At 44.2% G+C, this 20390-nt stretch overlaps 1 protein-coding gene and 1 pseudogene across 4 annotated transcripts in view; one reads left to right on the top strand and one right to left on the bottom strand.

The window, feature by feature from the left end:
• Positions 1-3641: 3641 nt before the first annotated feature.
• Positions 3642-20390, top strand: part of VPS35L (VPS35 endosomal protein sorting factor like) — a 138187-nt gene continuing 121438 nt past the window's right edge. For 2 of the 4 annotated variants that reach the window (XM_086375519.1, XM_086375521.1), the window contains exons 1-4: positions 3642-3676; positions 9508-9615; positions 13543-13642; positions 19646-19813. In XM_086375519.1, coding sequence (XP_086231645.1) covers positions 9602-9615; positions 13543-13642; positions 19646-19813 — 282 coding nt within the window. In that variant the 5' untranslated portion in view covers positions 3642-3676; positions 9508-9601. The remainder of the gene's footprint in view (positions 3677-9507; positions 9616-13542; positions 13643-19645; positions 19814-20390) is intronic. The other 2 variants (XM_086375518.1, XM_086375520.1) reach the window with 1 other exon arrangement.
• LOC147345330 (methylosome protein WDR77 pseudogene) lies at positions 18033-18912 on the bottom strand (annotated as a pseudogene).

Genomic DNA, 20390 nt, shown 5'->3' with positions numbered 1-20390 from the left:
TTTGGTGTGATTTTTTTTTTTTTATTACCAAAGAAAGGACTTTTGAAAAGTATGTGACCAAGACATTAATACTTTAATACGATGATTTTTTACAAGACCCGTGAAAAATATGTCGCACTGTTTAATATGTAACCTGTAACAGTGCTTAGCCCAGCATCTGATTTTACATGAATTGGACTTCTCAGAGGGCAGAAGTTTACTGGAGCTGGAAATGTCTTCAGCTGGAGCTGAGCCAGTGGGAGAGAACGCTAAGGTTGAAGCTCACATCAAGCTGCTAATTTTGCAGTGTTAAGACTCCAGCTCCTGATGCTGCCTGACTGTCTAATGTGAGGATAATCCAATGGTCCTTGTTTTTACCTCTTATTGAGGAGACACTGTGATAACCTGCATGGCAGTGTGAGAAGAGCCCCTCCCTTTTCCTATGGCTACCCTTTATTGTTTATTTCATATATTGGGAATAATGAGATGGCTGGGAACTCTTTATTATTCATATTGAGCTGAAAACAAGGATCCATTTTGGAGATGAAGATCTTTTTTTTGTTAAGTGTCACTGTCCCATGAACAACCACACACAACTCCCCTTCTTTCCCTGAAATGAAGAGTAGTAGTTATAAAAAAAAAAAAGTGAAGTTGGAAAGGTATTCCTAACAGACCATAGTGAGCATACATATAGGTTTAAAAATAATTTTGAAAAACAAAGGAGACTTTCAGTCATGGAATACAGCAAATCAGATTGGGATATGGTACAGTGGTGTCACATTGGTTAGGTTTTAAAAACAGGTCTGAGAACAAATGGTTAGGTTTTAAAAACAGCTCTGAGAACAAACACATTTAACCAAAGTTATACTTAACAGTAAAATAATACCTTTTCATTTGTTTAATCTGTTTTTCGTCAGTTTCTTGAGGTGGTACATAGTGTAGCCACAAGAACTATGGTTTTGCTTCTCACCTACAGTGGGAAAAACCTCTCATTCACATTTTACATAACAGCCTGTTTCAGGATTACTTCTATTATTTGTGTAATACACTTGATAAAACAGGGTTAAGATTCAGTGATTGAAAATGCTAAGGAGCAAATGATGTTAGTCTGCTCTACTGCCTCCTGAGTTATATGCTGCCCCTCTCAGCCCCCCACCCCACAACTTACAGTCCCTTCTGTATCGAGAGACCAGCAGCAGGGCCATGTGGGGACTTGTTAGAAATGTAGAAGCCAAGGCACTGCTCCAGACCTGAATTAGAACCTGCATTTTACAAGATGCCCAGGTGAATCTGTGCAATTCAAATGGGAGAAGCTCTGCTTTATGATACACTGCATAGTCTGCTGCCATGAAAAGTAAAGCTCTGAAGACAGGAAGGTCACAGAAGGTACAATAAGATTTTTTAGCCTCCAAGTGAGTGATGTACTGCTTAACTGAGTGCTGATCATTTATTTGCTGGGCATTTTATAATCGTTTCCCTTCACCTCAGTCAGAATTATCATAATTTCAAAGATGAAGAAACTAGGACTCGGTGTGGTAAACAACATATTCCGTTAGAGGGTTAGGGGTATGTTCTATTGTGTTTTCCTGAGGAGGTTTTTGAGAATGTAGTTTTCTGACCTCTTTATGTCAGAAAAGGACAAAAACTCTTGAAAAGGGAAAGTGAGGATCTGTTGCTGCCTTGTGATTAACCAACTGTTAACCAACAGTCTCCCCCATTAGATCTCTGTTAGATTAAACTAGTAGTCAGGTTTGGAGTCAGGTCAAATCCCAGTTGGGGCACTTAGTAACCATACTAGGTCATTCAATCAGTTCAGTTACTCAGTCATGTCTGACTCTTTGGGACCCCGTGGACTGCAGCACTCCAGGATTCCCTGTCCATCACCAACTCCCAGAGCTTGCTCAAACTCATGTTCATCGAGTCGGTGATGCCATCCAAACATCTCATCTGTCATCCCCTTCTCCTCCTGCCTTCAATCTTTCCCAGCATCAGGGTCTTTTCCAGTGACTCAGTTCTTCCCATCAGGTGGCCAAAGGATTGGAGCTTCAGCATCAGTCCTTCCAATGAATATTCAGGGTTGATTTCCTTTAGGTTTGACGGGTTTGATCTTGCTGTCCAAAGGACCGACTCTTAAGTGTCTTCTCCAACACCACAGTTCAAAAGCATCAATTCTGTGCTCAGCTTTATGGTCCAAATCTCACATCCATACATGACTACTGGAAAAACCATAGCTTTGCATATATGGACATTTGCCAGCAAAGTAATGTCTGTAATATGCTGTCTAGGTTTGTCATAGCTTTTCTTCAAAGGAGCGTCTTCTAATTTCATGGTTCAGTCACCATCTGCAGTGATTTTGGAGCCCAAGAAGATAGTCTCTCACTGTTTGCATTTTTTCCCCATATATTTGCTGTGAAGTGATGGGACCAGGTGATAATGGTGTTTATTTCAGAGGTTTCAGTTCAGTTGCTCAGTCATGTCCGACTCTTTGTGACCCCATGAATCGCAGCATGCCAGGCCTCCTGTCCATCACCAACTCCCGGAGTTCACCCAAACTCATGGCAGCCCTTAGAGACGCACGTTATTATTCCTGGGAGGGAGCAGAATATCGGAAGTGCCTAACTTTTTTGGTGCACGGAGTGGGGCGTGGTTGGCTGGCAGAGGGGGCGTGGCTTAGCCAGCCAAATAGAATTAGCCTCAAAAGCCAGCCTAGGGGCACCTTCCCATCCTCTGCTGGGGTTACCATCTTCCCTCAGTTGTTGGTCAGTCGCTCAGTCGTGTCTGACTCTTGGCGACCCCACTGACTGCAGCATGCCAGGTTCCCCTGTCCTCCACAAACTTATGTCCATTGAATCCCTGATGCCATCCAACCATCTAGTCCTCTCTTTTGTCCCTTTCCCAGTTCAGTTCAGTCGCTCAGTCGTGTCCGACTCTTTGCGACCCCATGAATCGCAGCACGCCAGGCCTCCCTGTCCATCACCAACTCCCGGAGTTCACTCAGACTCACGTCCATCGAGTCAGTGATGCCATCCAGCCATCTCATCCTCTGTCATCCCCTTCTCCTCCTGCCCCCAATCCCTCCCAGCATCAGAGTCTTTTCCAATGAGTCAACTCTTCGCATGAGGTGGCCAAAGTACTGGAGTTTCAGCTTTAGCATCATTCCTTCCAAAGAAATCCCAGGGCTGATCTCCTTCAGAATGGACTGGTTGGATCTCCTTGCAGTCCAAGGGTCTCTCAAGAGTCTTCTCCAACACCACAGTTCAAAAGCATCAATTCTTCGGCGCTCAGCTTTCTTCACAGTCCAACTCTCACATCCATACATGACCACAGGAAAAACCATAGCCTTGACTAGACGGACCTTTGTTGGCAAAGTAATGTTTCTGCTTTTCAATATGCTATCTAGGTTGGTCACAACTTTTATTCCAAGGAGTAAGCGTCTTTTAATTTCATGGCTGCAGTCACCATCTGCAGTAGGCGTCTGGATTCTTCACCGCCTCCAGAGGGCGCTGCGGACCAGACGTTCACCTGCCACAAAAGTCCCCACTGACGTCAGCGCAACTTCGGCGGCCCCGGCGCGTCAGGAGTGAGCCCGCCCCTCGCAAACATGGCGGCTGGGAGGGGCGGGGTCTGAGAGGGTGAATTGGGCGGGCGGTTTCAGACCCACCGGTCATGTGACTGGGAAGATGGCCGCCTTTCCCTGGTAAGGAAGAAGCGGCGAGTGGGCTTTAGGGAGGTAGTGGCCTTGGTTGTCTTTCGGACTCTTGTTTCTGGGTGTGTGTCTCCGCGAGGGAGTGTATGAACTGTTCTCCGTTGGGTTTGGTGAAGTCTCCCACCCAGTCTCTGGGTGGGGCGGCTATCCGGATTCAGAGGACATTCCTAATGCCGGACCGGTGGGGTCTTGGTCCTCTCCTCCTATCGCCCTCCCCGCTCCTTTCTCCATTCGTTTTCTTAAAAAAAACTCAAGTTCCCCGGCTTCCGCTTTCCCAGAAGTTGCCGTGGGTTCTGGGGGCGCGGATGCAGAGAATGGTGAACTCAGCTCTGGTCTGGACAACTCGGAGGGCCTGGCTGTGTTCTGAATGACTGGCTTCTTGTTCAGGAGACTTGCCATTCATCCGATTCTGTGCAGGGCTCTCTCCCTGCACCGGGCGGGTGCAGAACTCGAGGATACAGAACCCTTAGATATACTCCTTGGATTCAAGGAGCTGCTGTTTAGCGGAGCAGATACGCAGAATAGAAGAATGACCAAAGAAGGCTTTGGGATGAGGCACACCTGACGGCTTGGGGAAGGCTTGAGAGAGGAAGAGTCATAGATTTGAGTTTTGCAGGATGAGTAGGAGTTCATCGAGAAGGAGCTGTGGGCGTGTGCGTAGAGTAATGAGTCCGTAGGGGCCGTTCCGGCTGGAGTAGCTAGGAGAAATTGGCGCTTCAGCAGTAGCTGAAGCCTTATGGCTCCTCTCTTTGTAAAGTGATATATATATATAGTTTAGTCACTAAGTGTCAACAACTAGTTCCTAGGACAGTTATGTGAAGAACTGGAGCAAGTTGTGATAGTGGTGGAATCATATGGGCACGTGAGCTCTCCTCTACGTCTCAGAAAGGGAAATTACTTTCTAATCTTTCTCTGCAAGTTATGGGAAGTGGTTTACGTTAAATGAGCGAGTAAGTGAACAAATGAAAAAATACACAGTCCTGGACCTTAGAAATAATCAGATACATACTTCTGGTTTGTATTTCCTTCACCTGGATAACTCTTTAAAGAGTCTTCCTTCAAAGGCTTGGTACACTAAATTAGAATTAGATGACAGTGAGTCCTTATACGTCCTGCCCTGAGTTTTCTTTGACCTGGTCACGCAAAAGTCGTTTTAGGGAATTCAGTTCAGTTCAGTCGCTCAGTCGTGTCCGACTCTTTGCGACCCCATGAATCGCAGCACGCCAGGCCTCCCTGTCCATCACCAACTCCCGGAGTTCACTCAGACTCACGTCCATCGAGTCAGTGATGCCATCCAGCCATCTCATCCTCTGTCGTCCCCTTCTCCTCCTGCCCCCAATCCCTCCCGGCATCAGAGTCTTTTCCAATGAGTCAACTCTTCGCATGAGGTGGCCAAAGTACTGGAGTTTCAGCTTTAGCATTATTCCTTCCAAAGAAATCCCAGGGCTGATCTCCTTCAGAATGGACTGGTTGGATCTCCTTGCAGTCCAAGGGTCTCTCAAGAGTCTTCTCCAACACCACAGTTCAAAAGCATCAATTCTTCGGTGCTCAGCTTTCTTCACAGTCCAACTCTCACATCCATACATGACCACAGGAAAAACCATAGCCTTGACTAGAGGGACCTTTGTTGGCAAAGTAAGGTCTCTGCTTTTCAATGTGCTATCTAGGTTGGTCAAAGCTTTTCTTATTACTAAGACTTAAATGCCATAACATATGGCTTCAGTGAACTTAGTTGGCTGGAGTTTTGTAATTAGAAGTTCCAGGAAGATGCTGTTTAATTTCAGAGCATTTTTACCTTTGGTAGATTTTACGTTGGGGCTTCCCAGGTGGCTCAGTGGTAAAGAATCTGCCTGCCAATGCAAGAGTTCGATCCCTGGGTCAGGAAGATCCCCTGGAGAGGGAAATAGCAACCCATTCCAGTATTCTTCATTAGAACTGACTCAAATACATGCCTTTTTATACCTAATATTCCATTGTGTATATGTACCACAACTTCCTTTTCCATTCATCTGCCAGTGGACATCTGTGTTGCTTCCATGTCCTAGCTACTGTAGTTAGTCTGCAATGAACATCGGGATACATGTATCTTTTTCAGTTCTGGTTTCCTTAGGGTGTATGCCCAGTAGTGGGATTGCTGTGTCATATGGTAGATTTATCAGTCCTGTGATCTTAATCATTATTGTCAGCTGGTCCTTCAGCCTAGGTCGTGGGCTGAGGTTCTTGGGTTGTGCAGCTCCTGAATTCTGCTGTGTTGTCATGGGTCTCCCCAGAATACCTCTTTTTACCCACACTTTTTGTTACCACTGACTTCACTTGTGAGATGTCCAGTGCACTGTGGATGGCATTTCCTGTTCAATGCTGTGGTCATAGCACTGTTAAAAATACTGTTCTTTGGAGTCAGAATTTTTACATCATTTTAAGACTGTTAGGGAAGGGGAGTACATTGTAATTGGGGGATAAAAAGCTGTGTGGCCAGATTATGTCATTTGCAATTTAAAAATCACTTGAGAATTAAAAAGCAGTTAGTTGGAGCTTCTGTGATCTTTCAGTGTTGAAGAATCCACCTGCCAGTGCAGGAGACATGGGTTCAATCCCCGATCCAGGAGGATCCCACATAGCTTGGAGCAACTAAGCCTGTGCGCCACACAACTGTTGAGCCTGTGCTCTAGAGCCCGGGAGCTGCAACTGCTGAGCCCACAACTACCCAAGCCTGCGACACGAGAAGCCACCACATTGAGAAGCCTGAGCACCAAAACTAGAGAGTAACCCCTGCTTGCTGCAACTAGAGAAAAGCCAGAGCAGCAGCAAAGACCCAGCACAGCCAAAAATAAATAATTAAATAAAATTATTAAAAAAAAAAGGAGTTAGTGGATTTTACTGTTTCCAGTATAAGGAGATTCATTTAGTAACTGGTAATAGGATTTATATGCATTCATGTCATTCATTGTAAATAATTTAAAAACAGGGCAGTGTTAATATTTAATGTGCATTTAAATCACTTGGGCATTTTGGTGAAATACAGACCCTGATTCTGTAGGTCGGGATATTTGAACACTCCCCAGTGAAGCCCTTGCTGATGATCTGTGGGCCGTACTTGGAGTAGCCAGAGGTCTGACCAAGCTCAGAGTGGAGATATGAAATGTTGGCCTTTTTTCTGCGGCAGTGCCAAGGAACCTGACTAACTTTTTGCATTGCTGGGAGCTGGGATTTGGGGGGATTTTAACCGTTTATCAGGTGCATTCACAGGAAGAAGAAAAGCAAGGCTTTTTGAGAAAATGCCCACTAGAGGTCACTGTGAGCCTTATCAAAGGCCTAGGCTGTGGAGAAAACGCTTTTGTAGGAAATGGCAACCCACTCCAGTATTCTTGCCTGGAAAATTCCGTGAACAGAGGCGCCTGGTGGGCTGCAGTCCATGTGGCAACAAAGAGTCACACACGACTAAGTGCACATGCACGCATGCGCGCACACACACACACACAGAAGGAACTGAGAGCAAAGCTGAGGACACGATGGAAGTAACAGAAGATGTGATTGAAAAATCAAAATAGCAACTTGACATGGACTTTGAGGAAGGGGAAATGTTTCTTTTCCTTTTTTTTTTTTTTTAAAGATTTTGTTTTCATCAGAAGCAGTATTTTTTCCCTGAAAGAATCCTTCCCTCAAACTTAAAAAAAAAAATCATTTCAAAGCTCAATCCTTAAAATGACAATTGCTTTTTCAGATTCTCAAGGTGACCTGTGGATGATCTATAGAACTGCTGAATCCTAGAGGCAGGCTGCCTCAATATGCATCTGTCTTTGTCACATGCTCACCTGTCCCAAGTTAACCAACAGCATCAGCTTCTCCATCTGAGAAATGGACGTAATCATAGTGCCTACCTCATAAAGTTGATTAAATGTGGTTCAGTTCAGTCGCTCAGTCGTGTCCGATTCTTTGTGACCCCATGAACTGCAGCACGCCAGGCCTGCCTGTCTGTCACCAACTCCCGGAGTCCACCCAGACCCATTTCCATCAAGTCGGTGATGCCATCCAGCCATCTCATCCTCTGTCGTCCCCTTCTCCTCCTGCCCTCAATCTTTCCCAGCATCAGGGTCTTTTCCAGTGAGTCAGCTCTTCGCATCAGGTGGCCAAAGTATTAAATGTGGTAATAGAGGTTAAGGGCCTTGGCCTGCATCCTGATGTATAGTGTCAGGGAGGGGAAATCCCCCTCTGCCCCCACTCTCTTGATTTCTTGTGGCTGCACTAATAAAACTGACACAAGATAAATCAATGGGAGAAAAGTTTTAATTTATGTGTCTTGGAGGTCTCATAGAAATGAGACCTAAGAAGTGGTCACAATAGGCAGCTCTTATAGTTTTTTAGACAAAGAAACTATAAACTTGTGAGGAATTGACAGAACAAAGAAAGTTAGGCTTTCAGTCAGTTCAGTTCAGTCGCTCAGTCTTGTCAGACTCTTTGTGACCCCATGGACTGCAGCATGCCAGGCATCCCTGTCCATCACCAACTCCTGGAGCCTACTCAAATGCATTTCCATTGCGTCAGTGATGCCATCCAACCATCTCATCCTCTGTTGTGCCCTTCTCTTCCTGCCTTCAGTCTTTACCAGACTCAGGGTCTTTTCCAATGAGTTGGTTCTTCTCATCAGGTGGCCAAAATATTGGACTTTAAGCTTCAGCATCAGTCCTTCCAATGAATATTCAGTACTGATTTCCTTTAGGATTGACTGGTTGGATCTCCTTGCAGTCCAAGGGACTCTCAAGGGTCTTCTCCAACACCACAGTTCAGAAGCATTAATTCTTCAGCACTCAGCTTTCTTTATAGTCCAACTCTGATTTCCATACATGACTACTGGAAAAAACCATAGCCTTGACTAGATGGACCTTTGTTGGCAAAGTAATATCTCTGCTTTTCAATGTGCTATCTAGGTTGGTCACAGCTTTTCTTCCAAGGAGCAAGCGTCTTTTAATTTCATGGCTGCAGTCACCATCTGCAGTGATTTTGGAGCCCAGGAAAATAAAGTCTGTCACTGTTTCCATTGTTTCCCCGTCTATTTGCCATGAAGTGATGGGACCAGATGCCATGATCTTCGTTTTCTGAATGTTGAGTTTTAAGCCAACTTTTTCACTCTCCTCTTTCACTTTCATCAAGAGGCTCTTTAGTTCTTCGCTTTCTGCCATAAGGGTGATGTCATCTGTGCATCTGAGGTTATTGATATTTCTCCTGGCAATCTTGACTCCAGCTTGTGCTTCATCCAGCCCAGCATTTCACATGATGTACACTGCATAGAAGTTAAATAAGTAGGGTAACAATATATAGCCTTGATGTATTCCTTTCTCGATTTGGAACCAGTCTGTTGTTTTATGTCCAGTTCTAACTGTTGCTTCTTGAACTGAATATAGATTTCTCAGGAGGCAGGTCAGGTCGTCTGGTATTCCCATCTCTTGAAGAATTTTCCACAGTTTGTTGTGATCCACATAGTCAAAGGCTTTGGCGTCATCAGTAAAGCAGAAGTAGATGTTTTTCTGGAACTGTCTTGCTTTTTCGATGATCCAGCGGATGTTGGCAATTTGATCTCTGGTTCTTCTGCCTTTTCTAAATCCAGCTTGAATATTGGAAGTTCATGGTTCACGTACTGTTGAAGCCTGGCTTGGAGAATTTTGAACAATGCTTTGCTAGCATGTGAGATGAGTGCAGTTGTGCGGTAGTTTGAGAATTGTCATTGCCTTTCTTTGGGATTAGAATGAAAACTAACCTTTTCCAGTCCTGTGGCCACTGCTGAGTTTTCCAAATTTGCTGACATGTTGCGTGCGGCACTTTCACAGCATCATCTTTTAGGATTTGAAGTAGCTCAACTGGAAATTCATCACCTCCACTAGCTTTGTAGTGACTAAGGGTCACTTGACTTCGCATTCCAGGATGTCTGGCTCTAGGTGAGTGATCATACCATCGTGATTATCTTGGTTGTGAAGATCTTTTTTGTACAGTTCTTCTGTGTATTCTTGCCACCTCTTCTTAATATCTTCTGCTTCTGTTAGGTCCATACCATTTCTCTCCTTTATTGTGCTCATCTTTGCATGAAATATTCCCTTGATATCTTTAATTTTCTTGAAGAGATCTCTAGTCTTTCCTAGTTAGGAAGGAAGAAAGATTAGTTCTCTAGTCTTTCCAAGTTAGGCTTTGGGTGCTTAATTAGTGAAGAATCTAAACAGCAGACCTGTGGTAGTAAAGAGATAATGAGGTTCATTTTATACACTGGAGAAGGGGACGACAGAGGATGAGATGGCTGGATGGCATCACTGACTCGATGGACATGAGTCTGAGTGAACTCTGGGATTTGGTGATGGACAGGGAGGCCTGGCGTGCTGTGATTCATGGGGTCACGAAGAGTTGGACACAACTGAGCAACTGAACTGAACTGAACTGGCCCTGAATTCCCTGTCTCTGATGACAAGGGTGTCCTTCTACCTTCAGATTCAGGGAGAGCACTTCTCATATGGGAGACTTATTTCCTGCTTTCAGGAAGACAGGAGGGTCAAACTGTCCCTTTTTATATCATCTTTTTCTTAAGTAACTGTAATTCAAAATAATCAATATGCCATATTTTGGGGTGGCCTACTGTGGGCCCCAACATTAATAAGCACATAATAAATGAGAACAGATATTTAGTTGTATATCACATCATCTTGTTGTTTTGACTTTGTGCTTTTTGCAGCTGTTGATTTGCTAATAATTATTATAGAGGTGAAAAACACATTTGCAGTTAAATTTCAGGTCAGATTATATTTCTACTCATTCAATTAGCTTTGCAGAATTCTACTGATAAAGTTAAGAGTGATCTGAAAGGAGGAAAAGTATAATTTGATTTTTAAAACTCCATTAGGGCTGTTGATGACTAGTCTTCCAATTTATTCTTCAGGGTTTTGTTTGGTTTATTAATCAAGACTTGGTTGGTGGCATATTAAAAGGAGCTTGGAAGACTATTTCAGCAATGAATTCATCTGCAGTATTTTTGGAAGATGAAGGCAGTATATGATTAGTAAATGTGACCCAAAGGAACTAGGCAGTATATTGTGGTAGGAGTTTTCGTTTAAAAACAAAAACAAGCAGAGGCTGGTCTGTATTGTTCACTAGTTTTTCTCCTTTCCTACACCCAAAGTGAAATTTATTTGGAAAGGGATAGAAGTGAAATGACATGGGGTTTCATTTCTTTGGTACTGTGTTAGATTTCTGGGTTGGTGGGGCTTACTAAGTAAAGCCAGTTAACTGCTGACTAGATTTGGGATTCATACAAATATTAATAAAGTTAAGAAGCTGCGAATGGGGGTGGGTTTGAGGGGGGAGGGATGAATTCAAGGCATTTGGAGGCCAAGGAAACAAAGAGGCCGGCTTCCTGTGCTGTGACAATTTTCTGAGTTTTTAAGTAGTATCTCTTCTGCCTTTTATGTTCTAGTTGTCATGCATTCTTACTCTGTGTATACTGTAAACACCATAAGAAGTTATTTTTTGTAGTTGATTTAGTTTTACCTGTACCTTTATCTTTTGTGCTCTTTTGTACATATTGCATATATGCATTGTTGTTGTTGTTCAGAAGCTCAGCCGTGTGCAGCTCTTTGTGACCCCATGAACTGTAGCACACCAGCCCTCCCTGTCCATCACCAACTCCTGGAGCTTGCTTAAACTCATGTCCATCAAGTCAGTGATGCCATCCAACCATCTCATCCTCTCTTGTCCCCTTTCTCCTCCTGCCTTTAATCTGTCCCAGCATCAGGGTCTTTTCCAATTAGTTGGTTCTTCGCATTAGGTGGCCAAAGTATTGGAGCTTCAGCTTCAGCATCAGTCCTTCTGATGAATATTCAGGACCCATTCATTTTATATATATATACATATATATATATGTATATATAAACACATATACATGTGTATCAGATATGCAGATAACACCACCCTTATGGCAGAAAGAGAAGAGAAACTAAAGAGCTTCTTGAAAGTGAAAGAGGAGAGAGAAAAAGCTGGCTCAAAACTCAACATTCAGTAAACTAAGATAATGGTATCCAGTCCCATCACTTCATGGCAAATAAATGGGGAAACAGGGGAAACAGTGACAGACTTTATTTTCTTGGGCTGCAAAATCACTGCAGATGGTGATTGCAGCTATGAAATTAAAAGATGTACGCTTCTTGGAAGAAAAGCTATGACCAACCTAGACAGCATATTAAAAAGCAGAGATATTACTTGGCCAACAAAGGTCTGTCTAGTCAAAGCTATGGTTTTTCCAGTAGTCATGTATGGATGCAGTCCATGGGGTCACAAAGAGTCGGACATGACTCAGTGACTGAACTGAACTGAAATACATATTGTTGCTAAGTCACTTCAGTCGTGTCCGACTCTGTGCAACCCCATGGATGGCAGCCCACCAGGCTCCTCCGTCCCTGGGATTCTCCAGGCAAGAACACTGGAGTGGGTTGCCATTTCCTTCTCCAGTGCATGAAAGTGAAAAATGAAAGTGAAGTCTCTCAGTTGTGTCCGACTCTGTGGGACCCCATGGACTGCAGCCTACGAGGCTCCTCCATCCATGGGATTTGCCAGGCAGGAGTACTGGAGTGGGGTGCCATTTCCTTCTCCAGAAATACGTACACACGTGCATATTTTTTGCTTTCAGCTGGGATAATTTTCCTTCTACTTTCAGCATTTAAAAAAAAATGTGTGGTTCTGCTACTGCTGCTTTTCTCCCTTTTCTTTGACGGGAAACTTCTTTGTTTTGCTATAATGTTTGCAAGATAGTTTAACTAGGTCTAAAATTCTTGGTTAGCAATTATTTTCTTTCAGTACTGTAATACTCCAGTATCCCTTTTCTGGATCCTTGTTCTGGATCCTTATTCTGGATCTCATTTTATGCAGAGATAATAATCTTAGTGTTGTCCTTTGGTAATAACGTATCTTTATTTCTCTTAAGAAATTCTCATTTTAGTTTTTAGCCATTTTACTATGAAGGCCCTAAGTATGGTTGTTTTTTGTTTTGTTTTTATACTCGTCTTGCGTGGGGCACAAGTGTTTCTTGAATCTCAGAATTGATGTCTTTAGTTTGGGAATATTATCTGTTCAAATGCTGCTTCTGCCTGTTCTTTCTCTCTCCTTCAAGATTCAGATATGTGTGTTAGGCGTTTCTTCGTATCATTTTCATCTTTTCCACTCTTCTGTGCTTTTCGTGTTTTCTCCTTTCCGTGCCTCAATGTGAATAATCTCTCCCCCTTTATTTTTCTTTTCACTAATCCCTTCACTTGTTGGTTCTCCACCAGACTCATGAAACTGTCTGCTCTTCATCTATTTGGCCTCTTCCTCTTGCTCCATACAGCTTAACTGGTGACTACTTTGAAGGGAAACAGGACCAAATCTCTCACTTCTCAGCCTTCCCTTTTCTTCAGAAGCTCTTCCATTAAGCCCTGGCTGTCTCCATAGCCCTGAACCCCAGTTTCTGTCTCCAGCCTTGTGAGTTTTCCTTAAAGCTCTTTGGCTGCTCTGCCTCCTAGCAGCCGCCCTCTGCCTGGCTTCAGCCTCACATCCCATGTCAAGAATCAACAGTGCCCAGCCAGAGATAGCCAGCAAGAAGTTGGCTTCACCTCACTGAGCTTCCCTTTGTTCTGGTGTCTGGCCTCATGGGTTTTGTTTGCCTTGGCAGCTCTTTATACCTTCAAACCATTAAAAAATTAAAAAAAATTTACCATTACTTACTGGTCTTGGTAGAAGTACTGTTCCACTGTCAATTGTCTCATCAAAAACAATTTTTTTTTTTTAGCAAAAAGTTTTTAATATGTATGCATCTCCAACTAAATTGGTTTCTGGGTTTTGCTGTTTACCAGGCATTCCAGGAATAGGAACTACAAGGCTGAGTTTGCGTCATGCCGATTGGAGGCTGTACCGCTGGAGTTTGGGGACTATCACCCACTGAAACCAATAACGGTAAGTTTTGTCAAGGGTTCCCCTGTGACATTCCTATTCCATAAAATTATAGACAGCGTTCCTGGTTCTTTCTCATTTTGTCAGCGGTAGCTGATTTTGGATTTTTAAATCTACCAGTTTGTTCTCTGCCCCATTTTTTGTGGAGGTTTCACCCACCATCATTTTGATTCCCTTTGTCATGTTAGTGAGGTGGTCACGAGTGTGGGATGCCTTTGTTCCTGATTTGGAGGCTCCTATTTAAGTATTGAGGTCACTGTAATTACTGTTACCTCCATTGTACGGGTGTACCATATTTTGTTTATCCAGTCACCCAGTAACTGACGGTTTTTGACTATTTGTACTTTTTGCTTTTTTAAAAAAGTTCATTTATTTAGTTTTTGGTTGCACTGAGTCTTCGTTGCTTTGTGCCAGCTTTCTCTGGTTGTGGTGAGTGGGGGCTGCTCTAGTTTTGGCGCACAGGCTTCTTATTGCAGTGGTTTCTCTTCTTGTGGGGCACAGGCTCTCGGTGCACAGGCTTCAGTAGTTACAGTGTGTTGGCTTCAGAAGTTGCAGCACATTGGCTCAGTACTTTTGGTCCACAGGCTTTGGTGTTCTGCGGCATGTGGAATCTTCCCGGAGCAGGGATTGAACCCACGTCCCCTGCATTGGATTCTTATCTACTGTACTACCAGGGAAGTTTCTGTTTATAGTTTTTTATTATTATGAATAATGCTGCTGTAAACATTCATTATGTCTTAATTTCTTTCAGGCAGGTTTATGGGAGAGATCAGAAAGTTGTAAAAGTTTTGATTCCTCCTGCTCTTAGTTTTCTAGCAATAAGTTGTTTATTTATTTCACTAAATGAAGCTAGGGTGCCAGTAGGGGTTTTGAGGCAAGGAATATGGTTAGGGTTCATATTCTAAGGGAAGTGGGAAAGAGAGCAGACCAAGGGCTTGTAAAAGGAATGTTAAGTGGCATACAGATGCCTGCTGAAATTGGAGACCCTTGGATCTTTGTGGTTGTGAGATATTCTTAGATGCACTAGCTGCCTGGTGGAAGAAGCAGAGAAGTCTCTGAGCTCAGAGAACAGATTTGGTCAGAGTGAGAGTGTGAGAGCTGGAAGCGAAGGAAATTGTGATCAGAATATTATATTGTTGTTAAGATTCTGACAGGGTACAGTTTTGGGGTTGAAAATGTTGTGAATTTGTCATATGGACATTATTTAACTGAGGCTTCTTTTTGCAGAGTCGCAAAGAGTAGGATAAAGCATGGAAAATTAGATAAATGTCCAGAGCAAAAATAAGGCAGGTAGTAGAGGAAATAACCACATGTCAGTGGCAAGGCAGATCAGTCAGTCAGGGGCCAAGTCAGGCAACAGAAACGATAGAAGATTTTTGAACAGAGAAATTTAAAGAATTGTTAATTAGTAAAAGATAGTTAATTACTATAAAGGATGAAACAGGGCTAAAGCAGGAGTTGGCATTATTACGGCCAGTAGCCCAGTTTTGTAAATAAAGTTTTATTGGAACACAGCCATAATCATTCATTTATATATTATCTGTTTTCATGCAGAGTTGAATTTGGACAGATTGTTTGGCCCACAAAGCCTAAAATATTTGCCTTATAACAGTGCCAACCTTGTTGTAAGAAGTCCAAAAGTACCAGGTACAAAGATGCAGACATCAACTCCAGGTTGAGGAACAGTGGCTAGTGAAGGAACTTTGAGGACTTATGATAGAGCCTCTCCCCCAACCCCAGGCTGAAATTCAGCATCGTTGAAGAGGGTATGGCTGTCACAGGAACATGCAGGTTGCCTATGTCAAAGAAACTTGATAGAGCTGTCAGATGGGAAGAGCGTGGCCTGAGGGTACAGCTGGAACTGGTCTTTGAGGACCACTGGGCTTCTATACTGAATTTTAAAATGGAGGACTGGAATCCTGATGAGAATATCTTCCTGCTGCTGTTGCCTTTGAGTGCCCTCTATTCACGAAATCTAACACTGTGCTAGCTGGCAAGGAGGAACGTTTATAAGGTCTAGTTCTAGTATCACAACGTACAGCAAAGGGTGGATTTGGAACTGATACACAATAAATTGATAACTGGTGCATAAAAATGATGAACAGTATAGGAGAATGGCATGAGCCTCAAAGGTTTTTGCGTGAAAGTGGAAGGATAAAAGAAAGCAGAAACATAAGTAAGTAAAAATGGGGAGCTTCAGGATCTGAGGACTACAAGGTAATTAGGTGTTTGAGAAAGTGAGGTGGTTTCATTTAAGCATGAACATAAGAGAAAGAATATTTGGTTTATGGTAGCTAAGCCTCAAAGGTGAAAAATTTAAAAATTTTAAGGGATTGTACAGTACTGAGTTTCAGCCCTTCCTTGCAGTACTTGGCGTTTAAGTTTGGTGTAATACTTGATGAATTAATTCATTATATAAACACTTGCCAGGTGATGCTAGTGGTCAAGAACCGGCCTGCCAACGCAGGAGACGTTAGAGGTGTGGGTCAAACCCTGGGTCGTGAGATCCCTGGAAGAGGGCATGGCAACCGGCTCCGGTATTCTTGCCTGGAGAATCCCCTGGCAGGCTACAGTCCATAGGGTCACAAAGAGTGGGACGTGACTGAAGTGACTTAGCACAAACACTAATTACTAATATGGAGTGCTGTCTTAAATAGCATCTTAGTCTATTTGTGAGTTTATTTAAAAAACAAAACAAAAAGCAGGCAAGAGATATAGATGGTCCCTCTTGGGTTAGCACTTTTTTTATTAGCAAGTAATAGATGCCGTGTGGTTGTCATCTTGGGTGGGATGAGGTTGACAGATGCCAGTGGATACTAAGGACGTTAAGTTTCTGAATGACAGAGAACCTGAAAACGTGGGGGTGATTCCATAAAGCAGGCGATCATAAGACTGAGCTTCAACCTCACAGGGCCCTCAAATCCCCATGGGCTTATGTGGCTGCAGCTGACCCACCAGTGAGTTGGTTCCAATCTCAGGAGCTCAAACCCAGCAGCAAGGAGAGTCTTCTCTGTGGTTTCTGTGTGCTCAGTTGGGATACATGTCCTTCCCCGAATCAACCCTGGTGACTGGGGTGTAGAATATGCTGGTTGATTGGGTTGGGGCTCGTGCCCACCATGGGAACCGGGAGTCCACTCCACCAGGCCTGTAAGAGCTGAGAGTCAGGTAGGGCTACTTTCATTTCCAAAGAAAATCGAGACTGTTGAGCCTGGGAGATGGGGGAATGGATGCCAGGCAGGCAGGAACGACAGACACGCCCCAGTGGAGGCACTTCACCCGACTCCCCGCAGTTAGACCACAGGGTTAGGGCAGGGCCTTCAGTCAAGCAGCCCTAGCTTCAGACTCCAGCAGCAAATTTGGGGGTCCCTTGGCCACCCACACTTCTGATCAACTGGCTCCAAATCCATGGTTTCTGGAGATCTCCCTTTTATGAGTCAACTTTTCATTTCCCTGACCAATACTTCCAGTTGTGTCTCTGATGCTGTGTTTAAAATCTTTAGAGTCCCTCAAAACAGCATTCAGGCTTCCTGTATCCAGAGACAGGGACCCAGAGGCAAAAATGGTTGGGTTCCAGGCTGTTTTCAGGTGGGACAGTGGCAGACATTCCTGTGCAAGTCTGTGTCAGCTTTTAACTGAAATGCCTTTAAGTTCTCCATCCCGAAAGTCTTCTGTGGCATCTGTGACAGAAATACACCATCCTCATATACACAGCTCCGTGGGGGTGGGGGCAAGGTGGGGGCATTACATCAGTACCAGCCAGACTTCTTATTCAGCTGGAAACTGGACTTCTGGTTCAATTTAAAAACAAGAAGATGTGCAAAACTGTGGTGAGTATCCTGGCTCTTCCTCGAGCTAGAGCTCAGTGTGAATGGAAGCACTACCCACGATAAAGGTGAATTAGGCTCTATTAAAAAAAAGAAAAATAAAGTTGCTGCTGTCTCTGTGAGTACTTCTAAAAATCCAGGGATGCCACATCTCATTCCTCATCCAGATGTGGCCAGTTCCTCAGGCAAAGCTACATAGGAAGCATAAAAACCTTTTGTTAACTTTTGAGGGATATAGATTTTTTTTTTTTTTTAATTTACTTATTTAGTTAGCCGTACTGGGTCTTAGTTTCAGCATATGGGATCTTTTATCTTTAGTTGCAGCATGTGGAATCTAGTTCCCTGACCAGGGATCGAACCCCAGGCCCCCGGCATTGGAAGCATGGAGACCTCACCACTGGACCACCCGGGAAGTCCCTATAGGAAGGATTTTTTATTCCCCCAACCAACAAAAATTATGTATCCACACACACACTCAGACACATACATATCCATATTTAAGGAAGGTTTTCTTCCATGAGTTCAGGACTCCAGAATCTGGCCTCCCCCAGGCCGAGAGACACTGCCTATTAACTGCACAGATCCGATAAACTAACGTACTGTATGTGGCTCCTCACAACTGAGAGGGCAGGGGCAAAGAGAGTGGCTACTTCTGGGGGATTTGCTTTTTGTCTGAAATCCAGTCTGCTCAGCAACACTCCAGGGTCTGGGAGAGGTTCTGTGGGTGTGAGATGGTGGATGACCTGATGGTCCCAGCCCACTGTGATTGGGTACCAAGTAGCATCTCTCACAAAGTCTCTGTGGACTTGGCTTCTAAACACTCTGGAAAGGCCTCAGTCCATAGCGAGTGAGCAGTGCTCACTGACAAAAGCTAGGAAGGAGAACCGAGTGGGGAGAACACCAGCCCAGTGACACCCTGGGAGTGCGTAGCTAGCTGAGGGCACAGCTCGCACTCTTGGTGTCTGCAAGGGAGACAGTCCCATTCTCAGCACCGAAGACAACTTCGTTCTGCTGAGGAGGCCCAGCCAGCGAGGTAGGAAGGTAGCCAGAGGCACTGCAGTCCTTCTGTGGTGCTGGCTTGAGACAGCCGGTATCCTGCAGTAAAATTCCATTGTCCTCACCACCTGGAAGAATCCTTGTGGGGAGAGGCAGCAGCGCAGGTGACCTGCCCAGAGTGAGCTCGGAATGAATTCAAAACCTTGATGCAGAAGTCTTCTACTGCGGACTTTTCTGCTGTGTGCTAGAACTCAGGTCACTGACTGTAGACACAGTGTCATCGTGCTCACACTTGCAGAACTTGCTGACAACAAGTGTCTCCTTCTCATCCAGCTCCTCCAGTTCAACAGTGCCTGAATCAGAAGCCACTAGGATACCCCTGTCTTGTACCCAAGTGAGGCCAGCCTCCCTGGCCTCCGTTTGGGGGTTTGGGGGTGAGGTTTCCTTCCTCATCTCCACAATTCCAACTCCAACCTAGAGTCAGACTGGATGCCCATTGGAGATTCAGCTCTGTGACCCTCGTGTCCCTCAGGTTTGATAATTTTCTAGAACAACTCACAGAACTGAGACAAGTGCAGTACTTACGCTTACAGTTTTGTTATAAAAGATGCACATGAGGACCAACCAAATATAGGGCAAGGTCTGGCAGGGTCCCAAACACAGAGCTTCCGTGCCTTCTGCCTGTGCAGTCAGGGTGCATCACCTCCCAGCACATCATCTATTTGACTGGGAAGCTCCACTGAGCTTTGGTGTCCAAACTTCCTGTTGGGGTTTTGTTTACATAGGCATGATTGGCTGATTCCTTGGCCGCATGATCGAACTTTATCTCCAGCTTCCCCCAGCCTCCACTGGGGTGGGGCTTGGGAGTCTACATAAGCCACCAGGTGCAATGGATGCTGCTTGTCCAGAGACCACACTTTTGAGTAAGAAGGCCCCATGAAAAATCAGTTATATCATCACCTCCTAATCTACAGAGGCCCCGTCTCTCCCTTCCTAATCCTAGCTTCTCAGCTTCTCTTCCTCAACAGCTGGGATTCTGAGTCATGTCAGCTTTTCATGAAAAATAAGGGTCTCTGCTGCAAAGGAATGGTCAGTTCGTAATGAAACAAGGGAAAACCCATTTGAGTATCTCATTGGGAGAAGTCATAGGAGACTTCCATTTTACCTCCCCAATTTTTCTCCACAGGTCACAGAGTCAAAGACAAAGAAAGTGAGCCGGAAGGGAAGCACTTCTTCCACATCCTCTTCATCCTCCAGCTCCGTGGTGGACCCGCTGAGCAGCGTCCTGGATGGGACTGACCCCCTCTCCATGTTTGCAGCCTCTGCTGACCCTGCAACCCTGGCGGCTGCCATGGTAACGCTGTCAGCTGGATGGGTCCTGTGGGTGCCAGGATGGGGGTTTTCATTCAACAAGTAATGCGCAGCAGAGTCTGATGGCACTGCTGCTGAGAGGCCGGAGTAGATCCTGGAAACTACTGCAACTGCTTTTTTTTTTTAAAGTGTTTAAAATTCTTCGTTTCACTCTTTTTATGTTCTTTCCTTTGGATTTTATGTAATTAATTATATGAGTAATTCACTAATTTTTCATTTAAAAAATCAGATATTATCAGTGAAGTCAACCCATCCTCACTCTGTTCTCCACTCTGGAGGTCAGCAGTATTACCAGTGTAAATGCATATCATTAAAGTTTTTGTTTGTATTTTCATAGATATTTATGACAGTAGTTTCTGAGCATTTACATACATACTCATATATAAATAATAGCCACAACAGTAATAACAGTATCGGCTAACAGCATGGCTGGAGTTTTACAGTAAATTCCAAGTTTAGTTCCCATGCTGCCTTGTGCAAGAGATATTATAAGCCTCATTTAAAGAGGACCACACAGAGGAACAAATAAGTTAAGTCACATCCAAGCTAGAATTCAAGTC

This window comes from Bos grunniens, chromosome 25 (assembly GCF_055505025.1).
Source record: "Bos grunniens cultivar Pamir isolate PY7600 chromosome 25, Bosgru_T2T1.0, whole genome shotgun sequence".
NCBI lineage: Eukaryota > Metazoa > Chordata > Mammalia > Artiodactyla > Bovidae > Bos > Bos grunniens.
This window is presented reverse-complemented; position numbering and strand designations above follow the sequence as displayed.